This window comes from Hakea prostrata, chromosome 4, assembly GCF_041222555.1.
Source record: "Hakea prostrata isolate BN-2017 chromosome 4, UWA_Hpros_2, whole genome shotgun sequence".
NCBI classification, from domain to species: Eukaryota; Viridiplantae; Streptophyta; class Magnoliopsida; order Proteales; family Proteaceae; genus Hakea; species Hakea prostrata.
In genome coordinates this window covers 27357285-27382330 of record NC_142603.1, presented here as the reverse complement: position 1 = coordinate 27382330, position 25046 = coordinate 27357285, and the positions used below count along the sequence as shown (strand labels likewise).

General features: G+C 36.9%; 1 protein-coding gene across 1 annotated transcript; it reads right to left on the bottom strand.

Annotated features, from left to right (window-relative positions):
• Nucleotides 1–4063: 4063 nt before the first annotated feature.
• Nucleotides 4064–16680, bottom strand: LOC149018629 (glutamate receptor 2.7-like). The gene is given in 6 exon segments (XM_089153928.1): nt 4064–4498; nt 4611–5005; nt 5329–5644; nt 5723–5755; nt 5757–7012; nt 16386–16680. Coding segments are annotated over 6 exon segments (2727 nt in total). The 5' UTR covers nt 16678–16680.
• Between the last annotated feature and the right edge of the window lie 8366 nt (nt 16681–25046).

Sequence of the window (25046 nt, the reverse complement as noted above, 5' to 3'; positions counted from 1 at the left end):
TTATAACTCTAATAAATTTGAACCTCTCTAATAAATTTGAACCTCGAAATCATTGGCATGTGTTTTTATGTGCTATAGTGATTGTCACAAGGGTTATCGTTGTTTGCATGTCTCCACTGGTCGTGTTTATATCTCCAAGGATGTCATATTTGATGAGAATGTTTTCCCCTTTAAGGGTATTGTTGTGTCTTCTTCTTTGGGTACTTCTTGTACATTTGGAGGGGTTGGACTGCTTATGTTGAGCCTGCATTCTCTTCTCTTGATAGCTCATGGTTGTGTTTCATGTGGAGGATCGCCAGTGAGACCTTGGTTTTTTGATCCTACAACTTCTGGACCTCATGTTCTGTTACCTGGAACTTCAAATGCTTCTGCCACTGCTATTTTGTCCTCAAATAATTTGGATCAAAACGTGATTGTTGCTGCTCCTCATTTGGGTTCTATTAATGATCGGTCCATGGGTTCAGATCATGTGGATTCAACACATTTGATTAGTCCTTCTTCATTAGACACCCATTGCCCACCTGACGTTTTAGAATCTTCACCTATTTTAAACCCCATAGGCCTAAATGGGTGTTTATCTAATGAGTTACAGCCCACTGCACTTCTGGCCCATGATCAAAAGGCTGAAATGGGATTCTCTAGTGAGTTACAGCCCACTACACCTCAGGCCCATGATAAATTTGTTGAAATGGGTTTGGTTTCTTCTTCTTTAAAAGCTACTGATTGTAGTTTATCTGCTACATCTACACACTCCATGCATAATATGGTGACCCGTGCTCAACTTGGTGTTCGCAAACCTAATCCCAAGTATGCGTTACATGTTGATTTTGTTTGTTCTGAGTCTAAGATAGTCAAGTCTACTATAGCTCATCTTGGTTGGACTGCTGCAATGAAAGATGAATTGGCCACCCTTGCTACTAATCATACTTGGTCTTTAGTTCCTTGTTCACTTGAGATGAACGTTGTTGGTTGCAAATGGGTTTTTTAAGACAAAATTGAAAGCTGATGGGAGTTTAGAGCGTCTTAAAGCTGTCTTGTTGCTCGTGGCTACAATCAACGGGGAGGGTATTGATTTTCTTGAGACGTTTAGTCCAGTCGTTAAACTTGGTTCTATTCATTTGGTTTTAAGCATTGCTACTATGCTAAAATGGCCTCTATGTCAATTAGATGTTAAGAATGTGTTTCTTCATGGTTTTTTATCCACTCCGGTGTTTATGAGACAACCTCCTGGTTTTGGGGATTCTACGTGGCCTAATGATGTTTGTCAATTACATAGATCTCTTTATGGACTTAAACAAGTGCCTCGGGCTTGGTATGATCGGTTTAGTGGTTTTCTTCTGGATTTTGGGTTTGAGAGTAGTTTCTTTGATAGCTCTATGTTTGTTTATCGCCAAGACAGGGAGGACTTTGATCTTGTTGCTTTATGTTGATGACATTGTTCTTACGGCAATGATGAGCTTTCCTTAAGTTCCTTTATCACTACTTTGGGTCATACTTTTGCCATGACGGATTTGGGCTCTTTACATTACTTTCTTGGGATAGAAGTTACTCGAACTAGTTCGATCTGGTTTGTTTTTTATCTCAAGCCAAGTATGCGGCTGATTTGCTTTGTCGTGCTAGTATGCTTGATGCAAAGCCTGTGATGACTCCTATGGTATCTCGTCCAACTGTGGTGTTAGATTCTTCACTTTTTCATGATGTTACTTTGTTTCGAAGTATAGTCGGGGGTCTAATTTCTCTTCTGTCAAGCGTATTCTTCGTTATGTAAAGGGTACTTTGATTGTGGTTTGTGTCTTCATCAAGCTAGCTCTTTTTAGTTATATGGTTTCTCGATCTTGTTGGACGGGATGTCCTACTACCGCTATTGCACTTTTCTTGGGGAAAATTGTATTTCTTGGAGTGCTAAGAAGCAACCTACGGTTTCTCGTTCTAGTACGGAAGGCAGTATCGAGCCATGGCTTCTACTACTGCTGAGTTAACTTGGTTGAGTTTTTCTTCTTCGTGATATAGGCATTCCGCAGCCTCAACCAACCATTCTCTCTTGTGATAATATGAGTGCTCTTCACATGACTATGAATCCGGTATTTCATGGGCGTACCAAGCATATTGAATTGGATTACCATTTTGTATGGGAAAAGGTTGCTTTATGATATTTAGTTACACGTTAAGTGGCTTCTCATCAGCAGCTTCCTGATATTTTTACAAAACCCCTTTCTCCCAAGGAGTTTCGTTATCTTATGTACCAAACTTGGCCTTGTTAGCCGGCCATGTTTGAGGGAGGGTATTAGAGAAGTGGGATAGCCACGTGTACAATTTACTATATTATATATTGAGATGTTTTCATCTCATTACAGCTAAGTGAATAATATACTAAATTTGTCTTTTAAGACACCCCAAGACAAAGGCCTTAATGCAATGCCACCCCAGTTTAAATTTCAAATCTGTCCCCACCCTAGGACTTTAATGTATCAACATTTAGTTGTTGCTTCTTATTCTAAATAGAAAGAAAATATAATTGAGCTAATGCTGAAATGACAAAGGATCAAAGCCAAACGAGAGGAATGGATTGATAATGGAGAACTCTATCGCTCTCAAAATTTTCTTTAGAAACAACAGTATTCAACTACTTTCAAAAGACACAGAAAACACGACTTTATAGTGCGAAGAAACCCTAAAAAATTACGAAAATGCCACTGAAAACACTAAAATGTCAAAAAGGGTCTAGAAACACAAAAAACCGATGTTCATCATTGCAAAGTCTTGAGTCCTTCTCACAAGATCGTTTTAGATCAATATGACAAATTTCATCCCATTCCCAGTCTGAGACCCTGAGTTACCCATGTGCCACCCCCATATGCATCATGAACATTCCCTCTCTATTTTCTTTGTTTTGTGCATTCAAGATTTATTAAGAGGTTTGACGTTATGAGTCTCAACCACCAAGAAGTAGAACAAGTTCTCGAATAGTGAAAAGTTTCTAGGTAATCATTTGGACTAGTAGTACATGTGTACGAAAAGTGTTCTGATTCCAAGTCAAGAAAATATTCTACAATCCAAGATTGGGAATACATACCAAACACAGCCTCAAAGGGAAATATTGAGCAGTACAGACTACAGTACAGACATATTCCATGAGGGAAAAACAAAAATTCCATTTCCATATTATTATATGTATATAGTGGTAAAAGCATACAAAAAGAGCAATATATCTAAGATTATAAAGGTGATTAAATTGCAAAATTGCTTGGGTGCTGCACAACAAATTCGCAGCATCATGCTGCATACAGTGATGATTGAAATAAGGGTCGAGATTTTGATGTCAACATCTTGATTTGTAAAAGTTGCTTTGAACCACTTATGCGAAATGAGTGGTCGGATATCTCAACCTTGCTGTCTCGATTTCCACCGCATGCAACACGATGTGCAGCACCCAAGTTGGATTCAAACCATTCTAGTTTTATGTGGTCGTTTGTGTCTCTGTTAATTTCTTGCTACATAAATAAAGAAACCATAAAAACAACTTCTTACCACCAAAGAAAGAGATTACTAGAATGAAGGGAAACCTCTTGGTTTTTATACATAGAACTATACTGAAAAGGAAATACTTAGGGGACAGCAAGAGTACAAGATAGAATATGAATCTACAAGTCACTGGATATACATGTGTGGACTTCCTCTTTTCTTCAGCAATGCTTCTCAATAGGAGTAGAAGATTAGACATCATATTCACATAAACAATCAAAAAAATGATGGCTTTGAAGGATTCAAATAAGGTCATAGCCTTTAGGGAACAAGCTAGAAATTCTTTCAGGGAAATGATACCTAAACAGCTAAACTGATGTGGTTCAAGCTGATTCAACCTCTAAACCATGTGCTTTCATTTAGTCAAACAGCTATTGTACTCTTTGGCTGGATTTGGTCCAGTGATCAGTTGCTAAATGCTTGGTCAAATGGTTCAAGCCGTGGAAACAACCTCTAAAATCCAGGGTAAGGCTGCGTCATATATCTGACAAATGCTGGAACCTTATGCATTGGATACAACCTTTTTAGCCTCTGCCTGCATCTATTCATTGTTATTTGAAGTGAGCTCAATCAGATAAGAACTTGCATGGCCTTCAGAAATTGCATGCTCCATGTCAGCACTTGTAGGTGGTTCAATTTGTTTTGGTGGTTCCTTTTTATGAAAGTAGTTGCATGTCATGACAGTTGCCCACCATAAATTTCTTTGGGATCTTTCGCTTATTTCTGTTATCCTTTTATAGACAAAGGAGAAAAAGAATAAGCTGAGGGCTAGGATTGAAGCTACTCCAACAATGATGTAGATGCTACGGAAGCTGTGAAGGTGTAGTCTACTAGATGTTACATTAGATGCAAGAGGCTTCGCGCATGCTTCATTTCCAAACCATTTCTTCTCAATCTTACTCATGTGATCTCCTTCAGTAAAGTTAAGGACAGCCTCTGAAATGTCCTGTAGCAAAGGAAAATCTTTTGCAAAGACCTAGATGAGAGAAATTATGTAAATTAATAAAATGAAGATTATCAGTAGATACTAGGTATATAGTAAATAGACAAAAGAGATTGAGAGAGAGAGAGAGAGAGAGAGAGAATACAAAGCCAAAGCCTCCTGTTCTATATGTTGGTCCAGCAACAGTGAACTGACGACAATACTTTGAAAGGAAGACATTAATGTAGGGAATCTCATCAACAATTGCTGAAACACTTCCATTTGATAGAGCATTTGCAAATTCTTGTTTTGTGGAAAGCTTCTTGATCCTTGACTTTTCAAATCCCTTGTTCTTAAGAAGATCGAACACAAAAGACCCTTCTTGATATCCAACATTCTTTCCTTCTCTAAGGATAGTTTCCAAATTTGTTACAGTAGGTTGTAATTTCTCAACGGTTAAAATAGATGTTAAATTTGCTGTATAACTGCTCACAAGTACAAACACAGCAAAAGTCCACAGGTTTACAATGAATCTTGAATAGTTGCTCCGGAGCTTCTCTTCTATGGCACATAGAAAAAATTTCTGTGAGTTGCTTATCCATACAAGCTGAGAGAAAAATAGATAAATGATGCAGACACATGACTACAAATGCACTGTTATATGCAAATCAAGAAGTTTGAAATACATTAAACTCCAGATAATAGTGTAAGAACATCTTAGTTGGCAAGGAATCGCCTGGGTGTCCAGGCCTTATTCGCCCCCTTTGAATGCCTTGAATTTCTTTAGAAGAAACTTACAGTTAAAACAGTTACAGTTATTAAATAAAGGGGAAGCAAGATACCATGAGTTAGACTAGATCATAAAAGAGTGATAAGAAACTTACGATTTGTAAATACGTATATAGAAAAAGAAAATGATAAGATCTTCCCCACCAACTCTGAAGTAGTCCCTTGGAATTCAGGGTTTTTCTCATGCTCAAAGACCCAAACAAGAAAACCCTTTAAGACAATCATTGAAATTGTGGTTATCCACAGTTCTGTGGTTAAAGGCTTCATGAACCACCATAAACCACCAGTGTCATCATCTTTCTTTACAGGCACAATCATTCGAACCCCAGAAACTGTATATGGTTGAGTGAAGCCAACATACCGAGATCTATTTGCCAGGATCGTTATATCTCCAATAACTGCATCATATGTCTGTTAATGGTTGAATTTAGTTCATGAAAGAAAAAACATTAACAGAAAATAATGTGTAAACTGGAAATCTTAGCTCACCTTGTTATATACTTCTTGTAAAAGTTCATTGCCAAGACCCTTTAGGTTCACCTTTCTCATTCTCGTATGGAATGAACTTGTAAGAGAATTTATGTGGTAAGCTGTCCAGAACATTTGTGAAGACTTCATATGAGAGACCAGTCACAATTGGCTCCTTAGCATGGGAACTGTGACTGATGTTGATGAATTCAGGAAATACTGTCTTCAGAGGCACCCCAATGTTCAACACATATTCACTGGATGTAGCTTCAAGTACTGATCTGAGCTGTTGCACTACCCGAAGATTGTTCTTGCCAGAACTATCAATTGAACTAGAACTCAAAAACAGACCATCATTTGGATTCCAATACCCAATTTTCTGACTTTTTTCTTGCACGTCGACAATCTCAAAGCTGGAAGATTGTAACTCACCATTCACTAAATGAATTTCACCACTTACACCACTCGTGTATCTAGTTGTTTTGATGTGTTTCAAAACTTCTGAACCAATCTGAGTGACATTCACGTCAAGAGAATCTGGCTTTCCGTTCAAATACAAACTAGCTGTATTTACTGCTTTTGCAGCCACAAATGTTGCATCATAGGCCCATAGGACATACACATTGGGCTCCAGTCTGGTCTCCTTAGAGTGATCTTCATCAAATTGTTTCCACCACTGAACCATAAACCTCCGATGTGCTCTGGATAACGGAACATGAGTCTTGATACCTATAACATCTTTCATGGAACTGAGCACAGAAGGTTCCATGTAGCTCATGAGATCTGTGAGTCCACTCATTATAATCCATTTATATGAAAAATTAGAGCTCATCATCCCTCTTTTCTGAACATGTAAGAAAAATAGATTTCCAAGGGACAAAGATAGATTAACAATGAAGACTCCATTTCTGCTTTTACCTCCTATTTTGTGCAAAATAACTTCAATATCAGACCCTTTCATATCATGGTGCAACACAATTCGTCGAGCAACATGTGCGCCAATTTCTTGAAGGCCATCAGTAAGGTATGGTATTACTGCGGTTCCACTATGGCTATCGTCGTGGATAAGAGTTACTTCTTTGTATTCATAAGCTTCAAGAACTGCAGTTATGGCTTTAACTTGAGATGAATCATTCTGAGCAAATCTGATGAAATAAGGGAACCAAGTAGGTGAAAGAGAAGAGCTAATAGCAGAGAAAGATATGACAGATACATGAGCCTTGCTTCCCATCTTAGCCAAAAACTCTGCTTCATCTGATGTTTGAGGTCCAATAATTGCTTGTACTCCAACATTTTGAATCAAGTCCAGTGCTGCATATGGTATTAATGGAGTTTTCAAAGCTAAAAGACATGAATGTGCAGAGAGTAGACTCTTATAAAGAAAGTCTTTTGGAAAAATAAAATAAAAAAAGAAGAAGAAAAAGGCAAAACGGTTATATGTTCTAACTAAAAATAATAAAGTCTTAATGACAATAATCTTAGTGGATGTGCCTCTAGCACAGTGGTCTATGGGTGCAAGTTTGGCCCTGGCGGCCCTCGCTTGCCCTAAGCCCCCTAAGCCCAAATATGACTTAGGCTAAAGATTTTGACTCTAAGGGCGGGTTAGGGCCAAAATAGTCTGATCATGAACTAGGGCCAAGGGCAGGCTTGTAATTACTCTCTGGCCCGCCCACCCATCCCGATCATTCTTGATTTTATAGACTAACCTAGGCCCTAATTTTAGACTGATTTTAGTCCCGATTTCGACCACGATCTTGGCCGTGATTCTAACCTTCATCTTGGTTCTAATCTTGGCCCTGATTTTGGTTTGATCTTAGCACTGATTTTGGCCTTAATCTTGGCCTTGATATCTAGGCCTATGATGTTGGCCCTAATCATGGCCCTAATTTGAGTCTCGAATCCTCCACCCATATGGAGAGGAATTAATTCTAATCCACATGGGTAAATACTTGACACGTGTCAATTTTTAAATCATGATCATGTTTTGTAGAAAATTAATAAAAAAAAATTATATCTTCATTACCAATGTAATAAGCATCCATTTGATTTTGGCCTGATCCTGACTCTAATTTTGGCTCTAGTCATAATGTTATTTGACCCTAATCATGTACTAGATTTTTGACATAATCTTCACATTAACATTGAAATAATTATAAGTCTCGATTTTGACCTTCATCATTTTGATCATATTAGACTATGAATTCACTTTTTATATTATTTTTAAGGTTTTTTTTTTTTGAACTAAGTCATTTTTAGTTCCAAAAAATCATTGTTTTATTTTTTTTTGGGACTAAGGCGAGATAATATATTATAAATAATAAAAACTAGATAGAGAATTAATATCTAACAAATCTACACCCCAACTTCTCATCATGAATATTGACATCTTTCTTTTACTTCCAATCTCTGATATTTATAAATAAATAAATAAATAAAACTTATTAAGGACAAATAATTGTGTTTGTAACTAAAATATCATTTTCTTTAACTACATAAAAAATATCAATACTAAATTATTGTTGATTTACTTGTTAACAAGGTTTTAAATATGGATTTCTTTTTTTTTTTGAATAAGGATATCAATGGGAGAAATTTTCAATTTCCATCACCAAAGCAATGGGAGACTTTCGGAGCTCAATATAAAATTATTGAGTGTATTTATTTATGTTTAGAGCAACACTATCAATTTATTGACTATTTTATCATTTTATAGGAACTTGAATGATCTTATATTTCTATGAATTTTATTATTATTATTTTTTTATTATTATGAATTTACATTTAATATTTTAGGTCCAAGGATAGGACAAATTAAGGCTAGGGACAAGGCCAATCAGGGCCAATCAAGGACAGAGCCAATCAGGGTTAGAGATAGAGCCAATTAGGGTCAGGGATAGGGCCAATAAATGTCAGGGGCCAATCAGGGCGGGAATGGGCTTGGCTTGGCCTTGTAGAGCTTAGAGCAAGGGACAATAATCCTTGGCCCTGAAATAGGGTCAAGGCAGGATCAGATTAGAACATATAGGGCTAGGGTTGGGATTGCAAAAACCATACCCACCCCGGCCCTGTTGCAGCCCTACAGTGGTGGCAACCTCATTTGTAGATGCCACGGAAGTCATGGGTTTGACCTTCTGCCCCTACCAAATCTTCCCCTTCTCCACCCCCCCCCCCTTCCCCTCTTCAAATTCCTAAAAATGGGGAATGAATTGAATTTCAAAATTTACCAAAAAAAAAGAATTGAATTTTCCAACATACATATTAGTTTTTGAGAGAGGGTTCTTAACAAGCAAGGTATGACCTGTTGCATTCTATTTTTATGTCATAATTTTTCTTTCTTTGAAAGTGTTGCAGATAAATGAGTCAGCAGCCAATTCAGACCAGCTTGTCCAAAAGTCCAACAGCTGGACCACAAAAATCTAGCAATTGAACGCACCAACAATCTAAGCTGCATGATCCACTAAGGATGTCGGACGGTACAAACACAAGAAGTACACACACGCAATAACATATAAATAGGGTAAGCGCTAAAACAAAGGTAAGATATGAACAAAACATTTTACTTGATCTACTTGGACTCTTCTTCCAGTTCTTCTTGTAATCTTCCATTAGAGCTCCCACTACAAAAAAAATCACTTTTAGTGGCGGTTTTTTCCGCCACTAAAAGTGCCCAAAACCTAAAGAAGATACACCGGCGGAATGTACCACACCATTTAAAGGTGGCAATTTCCAGTACCGCACGTGTAACCTGCAAATAGTGACGATGTTTAAAACCACCACTAATTATATGAATATACGCTGCCACTAATTGTGTGATATTTTGTGGCGGTAAACAAGAAATGGCCACTAATTTTTTGTGTTTAGTGGTGGAAAGTACGAAATCCGCCACTAATTCTCTATATTTAGTGGCCAAACATGCAGAAACCGCCATTAACTGGGTCATATTTAGTGACGGTAACTATAAAATCGCCACTAATTTGTGGTATTTGGCGGTGGAAAGTCAGAAAATAGAAAGGTGCATGTGTTTGAGATTGGGCGGGGTGCGTGTGTTTTAATTAATTAGTGACAGTTTACGATAAATAGCCACTAAATTTATATTATTAGTGGCGGTATATCTAATTAAATGTCACTAATTCTACTTTTTCTTGTAGTGGATCTCTACAACTATTGTGGCGTTTAACTCAAGATTAATTGACTTGATCATTCGAGGCGGCTCACCGATCACATCGACTGGCCCACATCTAATGACTTGCACTGAGTGTTTCTAGGAAGCATAGCAACTAGAAGAGAGAGAGTCATTCCAAGAATCTCGTTAATTAGATTCACTTGTTCGGGTGTTGGTTTGGGTGAATCAATCCTCTATGGTAGATTTCTCACCAACAGGAAAAGTCATTAAAGTAGTTTTTTTTATTTTAGGGGGGGGGGGGCATGCTATATGCCTCAAGCTCAGTCTATTTTATCATTTTCCTCATTTTTCTTGTTTCTTTGATGACATTTTGGTTCTTCAGATGTAAATTCAAAAATAGAAGTGTTTTGCATGGATTCCTATGATTGACTTGTAGATTAAATAGCCAAATTGTTGATTGGTATTAGGGATATTTTTAGGAATTCAACCAAAACCCTAGTTGCCACTCCATCTCAAGCTTATGCAACAAGGGTTGTTTATAAGAGTTCCAAAGATGATCAAACACTAGCCACTACGCTCAAGAAGGTTTCTCCAATTGGTATGTACTCACAAAGACTCTAACTAACCCAAAGAAGAATTTGATACAGATTAATTACAATGCCTACAAAACCCTGGTCAATAGTTTATGTAAATCCAAATACTATAACTCAGGGAATCTAGAATATTACAACTACAAGAGTCTTAGAACATTGATGAACAAGGACTTTATCTCTATATAAAGAAACCATGTACACAACTCTCATATAGTGGAAAAAATATCTGAAACTCTCTCGTGGACGTTTTACTCTCTCTCTCTCTCTCTCTCTCTCTCTCTCTCTCCCTCCCTCCCTCCCTCCCTCCCTCCTTGCACGTCTCTCTCTTCATCCCACATTTCTAGCAATTAGGATCCTTTAGCCACAAGAGTAAAGGATTATACTTTCCTCACACCCCTCTCCCACATGTTTAGGAAGGGGCCCACTCCTGATCAACCTCATCAATATTTAGAGGTGGGCCCCTCCTAATGGTGGAGGGGTGTCACGAAGCTATAATCTTAAGACTCTAAATTCCTAAATTTCTCCTTAAATCCAGCCACCATGCCGATTAATTTTTATTACATATAAAGGATGAAATTGGAAAAGGTTAGAAACATTTCATGTTTAGAGCTACTTTCTGATTCTTGTCATTTAAAACACGTTTTGCCACTTTATGCTTCAAATTATTAGAAACAAATTGTATACTTGTATTTGTCTTTCCTGTTCGTTTGGACCTAAACGGGAAAAAAGGTCCCATGGTCATAAATTTCATTTAGAAGTGAAGTCGTTCTCAATTATAATGAACTCTATGTTTTCCATTTGAAAATGAACTCTACGAATTTTGCTTCCCTACCCTTTTGGGTTGGTCACACCCTCTTGTGCTTCATTTCAAAAAACAATAAGGTTAAATTGGTCTCTAATTTTAGAAAAATATGCCTCTACAATGTGACCTATAAAATTGTGGCTAAAATGCTTAGCTCAAAGACTCAAACCCTTTTTAAACAATATTATCTCTCCCTGTTAAGGTGTCTTTGTAGACAATAAATAGATCTCCAATCATATTATCCTCGTCCAAAGAATCTTCAATTTCATGGGCAAAACTAGAAGAAAGATAGGTTTCATTGCTTTGAAACTGGATATGTCAAAGGCATAGGATAGGGTTGAACAGGGAGTTGTCTCTAAGTTGTTTGAGTACATGTACTTTGACCAAAACTAGCAAAAATTACTTATTGATACTCTGATCTCAGCACGTCCTTCTCTATCAAGCTAAACGGCAGCCCCTATTTATGGTTTTCTAGATCTAGGGGACTTGGTAGGGATGCACTCTTAGCCATACCTATTTCTTATCACTATGGGAATATTGTCAAGAGTGCTAAATGAGTATCAATCACTTAATCTATTCCTAGGAATCAAAGTTGCAAGAAGAGCTCCAAAAATCTCTCATTTGTTCTTTCCAGACGATACCTTCCTCTATTTTTCATGCGGAAAAAGAAGATGTTTTGGCACTAAAGGCGGCCATTGAACTTTTTTCAAATATGACTGGACAACAATTCAACTTTGAGAAAAGTAGAGTGTTTTTTAATAGGAATGTAATCTAGCAAAATAAAAGCATAATCCTCTCAGTGCTGGGAATTTTTAAAGTAAAAAAGATGCAATGTATCTTGGCATTCCATGGAAGAGACAATACAAAGAATTTGCAATTCATCCTGAATAGAATAAGGACCAAAATGGTTATTTGGAAAGCAACAAGTTTGTCTTTTGTAGGAAGAGGGGTATTATTGTAGTCAATACTCCAACCCCAATCTTTATACCACATGCAATGCTTCCATTCCCTAGCACACTTTGTAAGATAGTGGACTCATTATGTCAGAGGTTCCGGCTCGAAAATCCATCCAAGAAAAACTAACTCTAATCTCGTGGGATTGATTTTTCCAGCCAAAAGTGCAAGGAGGTCTAGGTTTTTAAAGGATGGAAGACATCAACAAAGCCTTACTTCTCAGACAAGGGTGCAAATCGCTTAACAATCTTGATGCAATTTGGGTACAAACATTGAAAGCCAACTACTAACCTGACACGGTTCATGGACATGGAATTGTTTTTGCAGTATCTTCCCCCTCCTAGAGCAAATGGTCGTAAGAAAGTTGAATAATGGAATGGAAACTTCGCTTTGGTTTGGTCCTTGGATTAGAGTCATAAGCAAAAAACAATAGGGCACCAAATTTCGATCTATGGACGAGGAAAGCAACAGTAGTGTAGGTGGCCAATTCATTAGTCAAGCTCAATAGGGAGTTACTCTCTTCTCTCCTTTTAATACATATTCTTACCTCTCTTCCATTAACCTCACTCTTGAGCAATGGCGAATTCTCTACCAAATTGGTAGGTCGAGCCTTGTCTAAATTAAGAACAACGTCTCAACCAAATATTTTCATTTATGGTTAAAATATTTTTTAAACTACCTCTCCATCACAAATTTAAAGCTTAATTTCTTTTGGCATCTCTTGAATGCAAGATTACCGGTTAAGACACTACTTTTTCAATGGACATCTACATCTCCTTCATGTGAATTATGTGATGATTGTGCCAAGTCATACTAGCACACTTCTCTTTCTTATGAATGGACCAAGAGGGTACGGGCAGTAGGCCCCTTAGGTTTGAGGACGGAAGTGTTCACCCAATACTCAATACTCCATTTATATTTCTAATTTCAGTTAGATGAGATATCTAAATGTTGGTTTGTGTTTGTCTTCATAATAACTTGTTATTTTGTATGGAAAGAAAGAAATAATAAGGTGTTCAATTATCAACTCCCAAACCCCAATAGAGTCTTATGCAATATCTCAAAATGGGTCAGGGATCTGAACCTAATGCCTAGAGTGTCTACGACCCCTATGGCCATGCAATGGCTGAAATAGATATTGGATAGCTAAAAGCATGCATATGTAAATCCGCTTCTATCATTAAAATGTTTCAGTCACCTAGTTCATTGTGTAACTTAAACATTAGGGGGCTTCATACGGTAAAGTTTTTTCTTTTTTTTTTCTTTTTTCCAGAGGGGGTGTGGACTTAATTTCATTTGACATGTGTCCTAACTCAAAATTTAACTATTAATTTTATATCAACATGTATATTTGCCAAATACCTACAAAACTTTCACGGGCATATATACAGGTAACTTAGAAATTAATTAGTAGGAATCTGTATCCATAATAAAAGAAGAAGAAAAAAAAGCATACAAAAATATTATAAAAAATTACATATATTAAAAGTATCTAACAGATTAACGCGTATTATTTTCTTTTTGTACAAAATAATATATATGTTAACTAAACCTAGGGTACAACAGGTCGGGTTGGTTGGTTCAATTCAAGTTTTTCAAAACCTTAACCTAACCCTGACATTGACATTATAGGACAGACTAGCTAGGTTGGCTTGGGAGCTATCATGGCTAAAATTGGAGACCTTTTTTTTTCTAATTATTTTTTAATACAGATGCCCGGCCAAGTTTTGGTCTTACTGTCCCCATGGGTGTATTCAACCGCATGAACCGCCCGGTTATACTTGGGTCGAATGAACACTTCTTAGGCGCCTCAACCCTTCTTAACGCGATCAACTACTCCCTGGGGAATGTTATCAATGAAGTTATAAACCAAAGTTGCACCCCTAATTTAGCCTTTAATTGCGAGCAAAATGCCTTTATACAGATAAATGATTAGTTAAATTGAAGGCCAAAGGTTGAATTTTATAACCACTTCTGAATTATGCTAAAGTTTTTTTTTTTTAAAGAGGTTCATCCGGGCCAGCTTGCGCGCACCACGACTACATCCTCAAGGTGCTTTATATATAATTAATATAGGCGGAGCTTCGCCCCTGGCCCCGAGGGGATTCGAACTTTGACCTCCTATGTGGAAGCGTTGGGCTTTGCCAACTGAGCCACCCCTCGAGGTTAATTAGGCTAAAGTTAAATAGAAATTGAATCTAGAACATTGGTTAGAGTCCGGTAGCAATACTTAAGGGCATGTTTGGTTACATGAATCTAGATATTTCAAATCTCCAAATTTACAAATGAGAGATTTATACCCATTTGGTTGTGTGATAGATTAATGAAATCTACGGATTCACCTTCTTACACTAAAAAAACACGTGAATCTGTTATGGGTACGAGGTGAAATCCAGATATTTCACCCCTATTATAAAATTTACTAAACATTTGAACCATTACCCCATAGATGTTTTTTCAGGATGAATCTATAGATTTTATTTCAAATATTCAAGCTAACCAAACAGTTAATTTTATGAACCATGACTCCAAAAATTTGAAATCTATAGATTTGAAATCTATAGATTTGAAATCTCTAGATTTTTTAAATCTCCGACTCAAGTAACAAAATAGGCCCTAAAACAAATTTCCTATTGGGTTACTGAACTAGATAGCCATCTTCCTCTCACTGTCAAGGATTTTGCTTGGCAGCAGTGCCTACGTAGCACTGCTCCAAGCAGCGAATGGTCAAGATGAAAAGATAGGTGTTTGATTAAATCATAGTCGTAGATTTTACCCATGTGCAAGAAAACTAATTTAAGTGAGGTTAGACCCGGTTCAGTTCGCACGGTTCACAATGAAACATTTCAAAATTAAAGCTATATTTGAAATAAAAAAATAAAAAAAGAGTTGTCTTCTTTCTTTTCATTGTTGCTGCTGAACCTAAGTCGGATGAAATCCACAGAATAAAATGAAAATCAACCCATCACATACCTGATTTACACGTTCATCAAAAATCCCTCAAGTACACTTACACGTTCATCGCTTAAGAGTCAACAAGCACGGCTGCAAGTAACTTGCAGCGGAGCTCTGCTCCACGGCTCTCTGAGACACTGACAAACTTGCAGATGCAGCTCTAATCTCTGCGTTTCTTCCTCGTTCTTCACTACAAGTTGTTTTGATCTCATTCCAGTTCTTCATTTCAAGCTCTTTACTTTTCGAAGTAAGTTTGGATTCTTGTTTGCTTTTGGTTCTGCTTTCCTTGACGCAGAAACAACTGATATTTGAATCTTAATCTGTTATTTTTCAATGGAGATGAGCAGTCATAAGTTATAACTAATAATCTCTTTCAAATTAACTGATCTTAGTTTTTGTCTTGAAATCCAGTAGAATTGCAGGGACAATCGGTTTGAGGTCTCTGCCCACCGTCGGAGGTGGAAATTTTGTGAGCAGAGACATGGCGCCTGGTTATTGGATTTCGTCTCTCGCCTGTGCAACTTCTGATATCCAGTCGCCGGGGGAATGGTTGAGATTCATCTTCCTATCACCATGCCCTCAACGATCACTTTTCGCCGCCGTAGATCTCATCTTCTTGTTCGTCTTCTTCGTCTTCACCGTCCAGAAGCTTTATTCCAGATTCCGCTCTAGTGGCATTTCTGAATCCTCTATCGAAAAGCCTCTGCTCGAAAGAAGGAGAAATCATCTCAGAAGTACTCCATGGTTCAAGCTCTCCTTGATTCTAACGGTGTTGTTAGCAATCTCTGACGCTGCACTGGGCATTTTGACCGTCACCTGAAGCACCGAACCAGAATTGAAGACGACCCTATTTTTTATTTTTTATTTTCAAATATAGCTTTAATTTTGAAATGGTTCATTGTGAACCGTGCGACTGAACCGGGTCTACTCACTTAAAATTAGTTTTCTTGCACAAGTAAAATCTACGACCACGATTTAATTAAACACCTATCTTCTCATCTTGACCATTCGCTGCTTGGAGCAGTGCCACGTAGGCACTGCTGCCAAGCAAAGTCCCACTGTCAAACCTAAAGCCAACAACGAAAATGGACAACCAAAAATAAATCTGCTACGTCCACCAGATTGGTCAACATTAACTAAAGCTGCTCCAGTTATGGACGATCTACTGTTGAACTTCTCTAATATCTTTTGTGATATATTTCTTTTTTCTCATAAAAAATAGTTCAAATATTTTAAAAATGGATGTCCAAGACATACCTGTAGAAGCGGCTCTAATGGCATCTCCTCCTGAATCTCTAAAATGAAGAACAATCTTTGAGTTATAATTTGGATGAACTGCATAGAAATCTGAGACTGCCATGGAAATACATCTCTCTGCAACCTTTCCGATCTCTGAATCTAAATCAAGAACCACACCAACATGAAACAACTTTGGGTTTTTGTGATTGCAATGTTGAGCTGCTCTGGAAGTAGAGGTAGAAGTCGTAAAAAGAGAGCAGAAGAGAAGAAGAAAGAAAGAGAAGCCCTTATTCTTCATATTCAATATCATTAAAAAGAAAAAGAAAGAATAGAAAGAGCATTTTAAAAACTAAACACCTCGAATCCTAGTTTTATAAAGAGCGAGGGTCTTCAGATCCCACGGTCGTACCATGCATGGGAGGCTTCGTGTTAGTTTCTTATGAAATTAATTCAGAAGTCTTCACCAAGGCAATAGAAGTCAAGAACCGACCTTGGACATCTTCAGAGAGAAAATCAATTTTTGGAATTTTGTGTTTGTAGTCATTGATATTAATTATACTGCATACAATAAGTAAAATACAATTACCAACTAAATCAAGTGATGATATCTCATATGTATCAAGTTCAAGCCTATATATATATATATATATATATATATATATATATATATTAAAATAGTTTTTAAGAACAAAAAAAAAAAAAAAAAGGAGTTACAATAATCAAAATATAAATTTAACAACGCACAATCATTCATCAATGGTTCTATACTAAACTTATATTAATTTTAAAACAATACAAGATCATTTAAGGCTTGAAAAAAACAAAATTAAAAAAATGGAAGTTTGGAACTGTTGGGTAATGGCTCATGTTTTACATTTTGTTAGCGACAAATTTCCTTTGTAATTGGACTTAGGCCCATGAATAGCTATTGTGGCTTAAAAAGCGTTTGAAGGCAAAAATAAATAAATAAATAAAATGAGCAATAGAGGTATTTGAAAACAAAAAAGAGCAAAAGAGGTGTTTAAAGACAAAATAGTTGTAAAAATTAGATAAAAATAGGATAGAAATTAATAAAAATCAAAGAAAAACAAGTTTCAGTGCAGAGACCTAATAAAAATTTCGGTCGAAACTTGTGAAATTGTCGAAATTTCAGTCAGAACTTGCAAAATTGTTGAAATTTCAATCAACAGTTTGAAGTTTAGGAAAATTCTTGGAATTCTATTTTGTTTTCAAATTTTGTAGATATTTCGACCGATTAGAATTCAAATCAAAATCCTAATTTTCAATATTAAAGCATAAAAATGATACTTGAAAAGGGTAACGAGTAGATCACAAATCTCAGAAAAATTCAAGCTGTAACATATGTTGGAGCGGGTCAATCTTCAAGTTGTATACAAAAATTCGGGGCATACATAACATAAAGTGACTACTGCATAGCTAGATCCTTCTAGAAGATGACTCAAGTGTAATTTGAATATTATCTTTCCTAATCCTATAACATGTAACAGGTGAAACTCCTGTTAGGTTCCCATTCAAAGTTATATACACTTGGATAGGAAGAAACAACTTTTACTGTTTGTGCATGAATGGATCCATGGGATGGAAATTGTTCCTTTCATCTCATTGGTGAAATTTCAACAATAAATAATAATAAATATATGATTAGTCTACCTTGATTGGCTTTCCACTTAAAGAATAATCCTATGACTGCGGAGGCCAAACAGACTAAAGATTCAACTAGATTGAAGATCTTTATATTTATGTCTCCAGATAAGTAATGTCTCACTCTCACCTTGAATTGTGATTGAAACAGACAAGTTTAAACACTTTGACCTGTTCATTTGAAGGGACCATTTGGACCTATAATTGCTGGGACTGAAAGCAACTTAATTGGCTGAGGAGTGTCCACCTAGCCTTGCCTTAATTCTAAGTTCCAAAGTTTGTGTTTTGGAAATCAACAATTGGAATGGGTCAAATGAAATTAAGAATATGAAAAATACATTGTATCTTTCTACATCAGGTGAGGGAGATCAGTCCTTACCCTAATTTTCTTACTTTGTTGATGGTCGTGGGATAGGCCGGAGTTGAATTTCTATCAGTAGTGTTTGTCTGAGATCCTTCGTGGTTATTTCAATGAAGAAGCTCGGAGGAGAAGATTTTTCTTTTCATATGTAAAGCTATGATATACATTATTTAGTTAATTTAAAAATATATATGTATATTCTTGTCTTGCTCCAACACAATATGTTAGATCTATGGGATTTAAAAAAGATTTGCCTGAAAACTTGTTTAAAAATGTTTTACATGAATAGATTTAGATGTTTTAACAAAATTACGTAATACTATATTAGTGCCTTCTCTTCCAACTCAGCAAGAAAGTAGACTTGAAATTACAAAATTCGCTCTTTAAACTAATTTTTAAAAACAAAAGAATAGTTCAATTTCTCCTCAATTTAAACCTATGTTTTTAATTTCCAAAAATTTCCTTGTTCAATGTAGCAATTATTCAACTGCCTCTTAGAATGACTTAAAAGGTTGTATTTTAATGTTTTTATTTATCTATTATTTTTTTTTATGTTTCTGCCTTTTATAATAGGAACCGCCCAAATCTTGTATGTGTAAATGTGGCTGCGTTTGTTTGCAAAGGTGGGGTGGGAAAAAAGGGGTGGGAAAAAAAACATGTGGGTCCCACATGTAGTGGGGTGGGGGAGAAGAAAAGGAAAGGAAAGGGTTTTGTGGAAAAGTGATCAGGTGGGTCCCACTTTTTTACTTTTCTCAACTTTTCCACAAAATCCCACCAAATATGTGCGGTTTTAAAATAGCATGGGGTGGAAAAGTTGAACTGCCACATCAGCAGACAAGGTTCCTTGATTCAAGGAACCTTGTTTCCCACTTTCCCACCCCAAGCAACCAAACACTTTACCATTTTAGGATTTAAAGGAAAAGTAAGAAATTTACACATTTTTCAAGAAATTTCCCACCCCTTTTTTCCCACCCCACCTTTATTCCAGCAAACAAACGCAGATTCTGTTTCTTGCGTTTCTTAAAAAAATTATTTGTTTGAAAAAGCAAAAAAACACCATCTTCCAATAGAGGCATTCTTGTTTTTTTAACATCAAAATATAACTTCCTATTTTGAAAACCTCTTCCTAGGGCTGCAACTAGGCCGGGCTGGGCAGGGCTTTTGCAATATATGGTATAATTTGAGCCCATTTCCGCCCTGGCCCTAGTTCAGGGCCAATGATCATTGTCCCTAGCCCTAAGCCCTACAGTGCCAAGCCAAGCTCATTCCCGCCCTAATTGGCCCTAATTGGGCCGGATCAGGATGGGTTGGTCCTGATTAGCCCTGTCCCTGGCCCTGATTGGCCCTAATTGACCCTGTCTCTGGCCCTAATTGGCCCTGTCCCTGGCCTTGATTGGCCCTGTTGGCCAAGGCCAATTAGCCCAGGCCCTAATTGGCCTTGGCCCTAATTGGCCTTGTCCCTAGCTTTAATTGGCCATATCTTTGGTCGTAAATATCAAATGTAAGACATGTAGTAATTAAAATACATATTAAAGTAATTAAATACTTAAATTCCAAACTCAGTTCTGGAAATTAAAATAGTAAAGATGTCAACAAATAATCCAAAACTTATATTCAATATTTATTTAACTATTTATACCCATTTAGATTTTAGAGAAATAAAGAAATCCAAATTTCTAGGGTTTTTTAATTTGCTATTCGATGAAAATTATGGTTATTATATGTAAGCTCGAAGGGAAAAAGAAAAAGATTTATCTCAATTCTCAATTAATTTCTAGCTTCTAAGACAATGGTCAAACTTCATTCCAAATTTTCAATTTGTCTTTCCCCCAAGTTTCTCTCTCTCTCTCTCTCTCTCTCTCTCTCTTATATTCTGTTTTTTTCCTTTGGTTTTTCTCCAGCAGCAAAAAGTTAAAATTGAAATAGAATAAGTAGAGAGAAGAATTGTAATTAAATTTAGGCGTATTTGAAAGTCAAGTCAATTATAGAGAATGTCACACAAACTCTTTTTGTAAACTTAGAAACATTAAAGATTCAGAATTCAAAAGGAATTTGATAAATGAAAACTTTATCTTCAAAGTCAAGAACTTAAGCCAGGTAGGTATGTTTTCATTCACAACTGTTCAATAAATTGATATCTTTATTCAATACAAAAAAAAAAAAAAATTCATATTCAAAACCTTGTTAACAAGTAAATCGACGATAATTTAGTATTCAACAAAAAAAAAAAGTATTTTTTTCATAGTTAAAGAAAATGATGTTTTAGTTACAAACATAACTATATGTTTTTAATAAATTTTTTTGAAATATCACAATAGATTTGTTAGATATTCATGATGAGAAGTTGGGGTATAGATTTGTTAGATATTAACTCTTTATGTAATAGTTTTTATTATTTATAATATATTATCTCGCCGTAGTCAAAAAACAAAATCAATATTTTATTGAACTAAAAATGACTTTGTTGGAAAAATAAAAATTACCTTAAAAATAATATAAAAAGTGAATTTATAGTCTAATATGATCAAAGTGACTAAATGTCAAAATCAAGACTTATATCAATGTTAGTATGAAGATCAGGGTAAAAATCTAGTACTGTAGTACATGATCATCGTCAAATTAATATTAAGATTATAGCCAAAATTAGGGTCAGGATCAGGGCCAAAATCAAATAGATGCTTATTACATTGGTAATGAGGTTAAAATTTATTTTTATTAATTTTCTACAAAACATGATCATGTTTCTAAAATTTGACACATGTCAAGTATCCACCTATATGTATTACAATTAATTCCTTTCCATGTGGGTGAAGGGTCCAGAGTCTTTAGACTCAAATCAAGGCCAGGATCAGGGTCAGGGTCAGGATCAGGGCTAATATCAGGGCCAGGATCAGGGCGAGAATCAGGGTTAAGATCAGGGCCAGAATCAGGGCTAGGATCAGGGCTAGAATCAGGGCCTGGGTCAAGGCCAAAATTAGGGCCAACATCAGGGCCAACATCAGGGCCAAAATCAGGGCCAAAATCAGGGCCAAAAATTAGGGACGGGCTGAGATGGGCTGGGCGGGCTAGAGAGTAATCCCAAGCCCGCCCTTGGCCCTAGTTCAGGGCCAGAATATTTTGGCCTTAACCCGCCCTTAGGGCCAAAATCTTTAGCCCAAGCCCTATTCGGGCTCAAGGCGGGCTTAGGGCGGGTCAGGGCCGCCAGGGCCAAACTTGCACCCCTACCTCTTCCTATTTTCTTTTGGTTATACAAAAGTGCTTTTTTTTTTTTTTTTTTCTTTTGTTGTTTTTGCTTTTTCCTATGTTTCTGTACATGATTTTTTTTTTTTTGGTGGTAAATCGTACATGATTTCAAAACCCAAAAATAATGATAAACAGTGAAGGATTGTGTGGCAGCCTGTGGCTTTTGACATTTTTGTAATATAAAAAAACTTAGAAACAAACCTAGGCTTTGGCACAATTTTGGACACTCTTTGAAAAGACATTACCTACTATTTTGAAAACCTAAAAATTCAAAATTTCTTCCCTATTTCAGTCATTTATTTTAGAAATTTTTATTTCCCTATACAACCATACATGATTTCAACATCCACAAACACTGAAAAACAATGAAAATGCATACAAATAAGAAAAACTATTTCTTACCCAAAAAAACTGTTGGAATTTATTAATATGATTAATAAATTAAATGCCCAAGGGCAATATTGGAAACTCATTATTAGGGCGGTTACAAAATAGGGTTATATATTTTGGTAACCACCACATTAGTGAGTAAGTGTGTGATTCATTCGCACGAGATTTATCTCTGAGAAACGGCGGCTCCATCTCTCTCTCCCTCTCTCTTAGAATCGCAGGCTTGGAAATTTTTTCTTTTCCTCGCTTTTGATCTTCATTCCATTAATACACGGCATTTGGGTTGTGGATATCATTCCCTTTCTTAGTGATTGTGGAATCACCCCGGTAGAGCTTTGGTGATTGAACGAGAACGTGGATCTAGACTTCCGCTGCGAATACTTCATAAAAGGGAAAGCGAATCCAGGTAAGGAATCTTTTCCCCATCAATTAATTGAATTGAACTATTTTTGGAGTATTACCAACATTGGCATCAGAGCCATTGGTTCCCACGTTTTTTTGTTCCTCCCCATTGTTTAATTTTATTGTATGGATCCAATGGGAGGATCAATGGTTTAATACGAAACCCATGGGAGAATTGATAGGGTTTATGGAAACCCTTATTTTGGTTCGGATCCGAGTGGGAGATCCTTGTGAATTTCCCTAATGAAGATTTGCATGAATTGATAATCCATGATGATATTTTTTTGTTTAAAATTTATTGTTGGATTTTTTTTTCATGTGTTTTTGGATGATTTTTTAAGTGAAAAAAAAGTGTTTTACCGTTTTTTGGAAAATTTCCGTTCATGAAAAATCCAGAAAAAACGCCGTTTTCTGGTCACAGAATACCAGACGGATTTTCCGTTTGGGCAGACGGTCATCCGTCTGGGCAGACGGTCATTCGTCTGATCACAGAATGCCAAACGAAATTTCTGTCTGGGTAGACGGTCATCCGTCTAGTCACGGAATGCCAGACAGAATTTCCGTCTGGGCAGACAGTCATCCGTCTAGGCATAAAAGGCAGACGGAATTCCGTTTGGGCGCGGACGGCAAATCGCCCGGAGATGGTTTTTTTTTGGATATTGGTCTGTCCAGTTCAGAATGTGTTTCTAACTTATTGGACACCAATGGCCCGACAATTTGTGTGATGTTTGGGCATTGAGGGCCTATTGGGGCCTAGTGGGAGCTAATGAGGTAGATGTGTTATGTGTGAACCACCTCATAGCTTTAACATGATTGCATGTTTTATTTTAATAAAACTATTTTTTATTTTGGGTCTATCAATCATGTTTCTTGCACAGAATGAAACTAGTGTATAAGTCTATGTGGGTTTGCATGAGAATTTGATTGAATGTTTGTTAGCATCTCTTTTGGTTTAAATGCTTATCCCATAGGTTGACTATGCTAGTGTGATTTGCTGTTGCTTGAGTTGTGTTTTATGCTAGAATAGTTGAACTCATCCTAGTATGTAATGTCTCTAGAATAAATGGCTGCTACCAAGAGCATTGTTGCTAACTTCGCGAAAAGAGATAAACTGAATGAGAGGTATTATGACCTTTGGCACCGAAAGGTGCAGTATCTCCTAGAAGAATAGAACATGCTGGAAACCGTAAACTAGACCATGTCCCCACCTGAGGAAGGTACCACTGCACAGTATAGCAGGAACCTTGAGCTTTACAATGCCTGGAAGAGGAAAGACCGGGTAGCCAGGATTACAAACCTAAGCTCCATGAGGGATGACCTGATGCTTCGATTTGAGAAGCATAGGACTGCAAAGTCTTTGTGGGAGGTCGTGGAAGTTCCAAAGATGGAGGGACTTCCACCACAAGAGGCCGCCAGCTCGGACTCACCTTTGACGGTTATAAGATGCGCCAGGGTCACACCATGAGGCAGCATATAACCATCATGTCTAACATGATTAGTGAGTTGAGCGCATGTGGGCGCCAGAAGACTGATGAGGAGCTAGTCTCCACGCACCATCAGGTCATTGCCAAAGACTTGGGAGCATATAAAGATCTTCTTGACTCATGTTGATGAGGTCAAGACATTTGATCAAGCTGCTAAGCACCTTGAGCTAGAGGAGGATCGGATGTTGGCCGATGTCCCTCACACTGAAGTAGTTGTTGCTGAAGCAAGCACTAGTAAGGGTGCAGGCTTCAAGCGCAAGAAGGAGAGAGCTCAACCTCAGTGGTCTAGGCAAAGTAACAGAGGTGGGAACAGAAACAAGAGTGGTTTATGAGACATGGTTTTAGAGTTGTATTTGAAAACAATTCTTTGGGTTTGTATCTGGGTGATACAGCTTTATGGTTATGGTTTTCTTCTGAATGGTTTCATTGTATTGGATACAATTTATTATTCATTTAATTCTAGTAGTGTTTTTGTTTGCCAAGATACTGTGTGTATTGATTATAATTTGTGGCATGCTAGACTAAGACATATTGGCTTAGATAGGATGAATAGATTGGCAAGAGAAGGTCTCTTAGGCCAAGGTTCACTATCTGATTTGCCAACCTGTGAGTCATGTCTAGCAGGAAAAGCAACTAGAAAACCATTTAAAAAGGCTTTTGAGAGCCTCTCTTCCTTTATAACTTATCCATTCAGATGTGTGTGGACCCATGAATGTGCATACTAGAAAAGGACAGTCTTATTTCATCACATTCATAGATGACTATACAAGGTATGGTCACATTTATCTAATTTCTCATAAGTTAGAAGCTCTGGAATGTTTTAAGAAATTCATGAGCTTAGTTGAGAATCAGTTAGATAAAAAGATTAAAACTCTTAGAACGGATAGAGGTAGAGAGTATCTCTCCGATATGTTCAAAGGGTTATGTGATGAAAAGGGGATATCTAGACAACTTACTATTCCAGGGACTCCACAAAAAAATGGGGTTGCCGAGAGGAGGAATAGAACCTTGCTAGACATGGTGAGATCCATGATGGCGTAGGAAAATCTACCCATCTCTTATTGGGGAGATGCTTTGCTGACTGCGGCCTATATCCTCAACAGAGTTCCAACAAAATCGGTTCCTTCCACACCATAT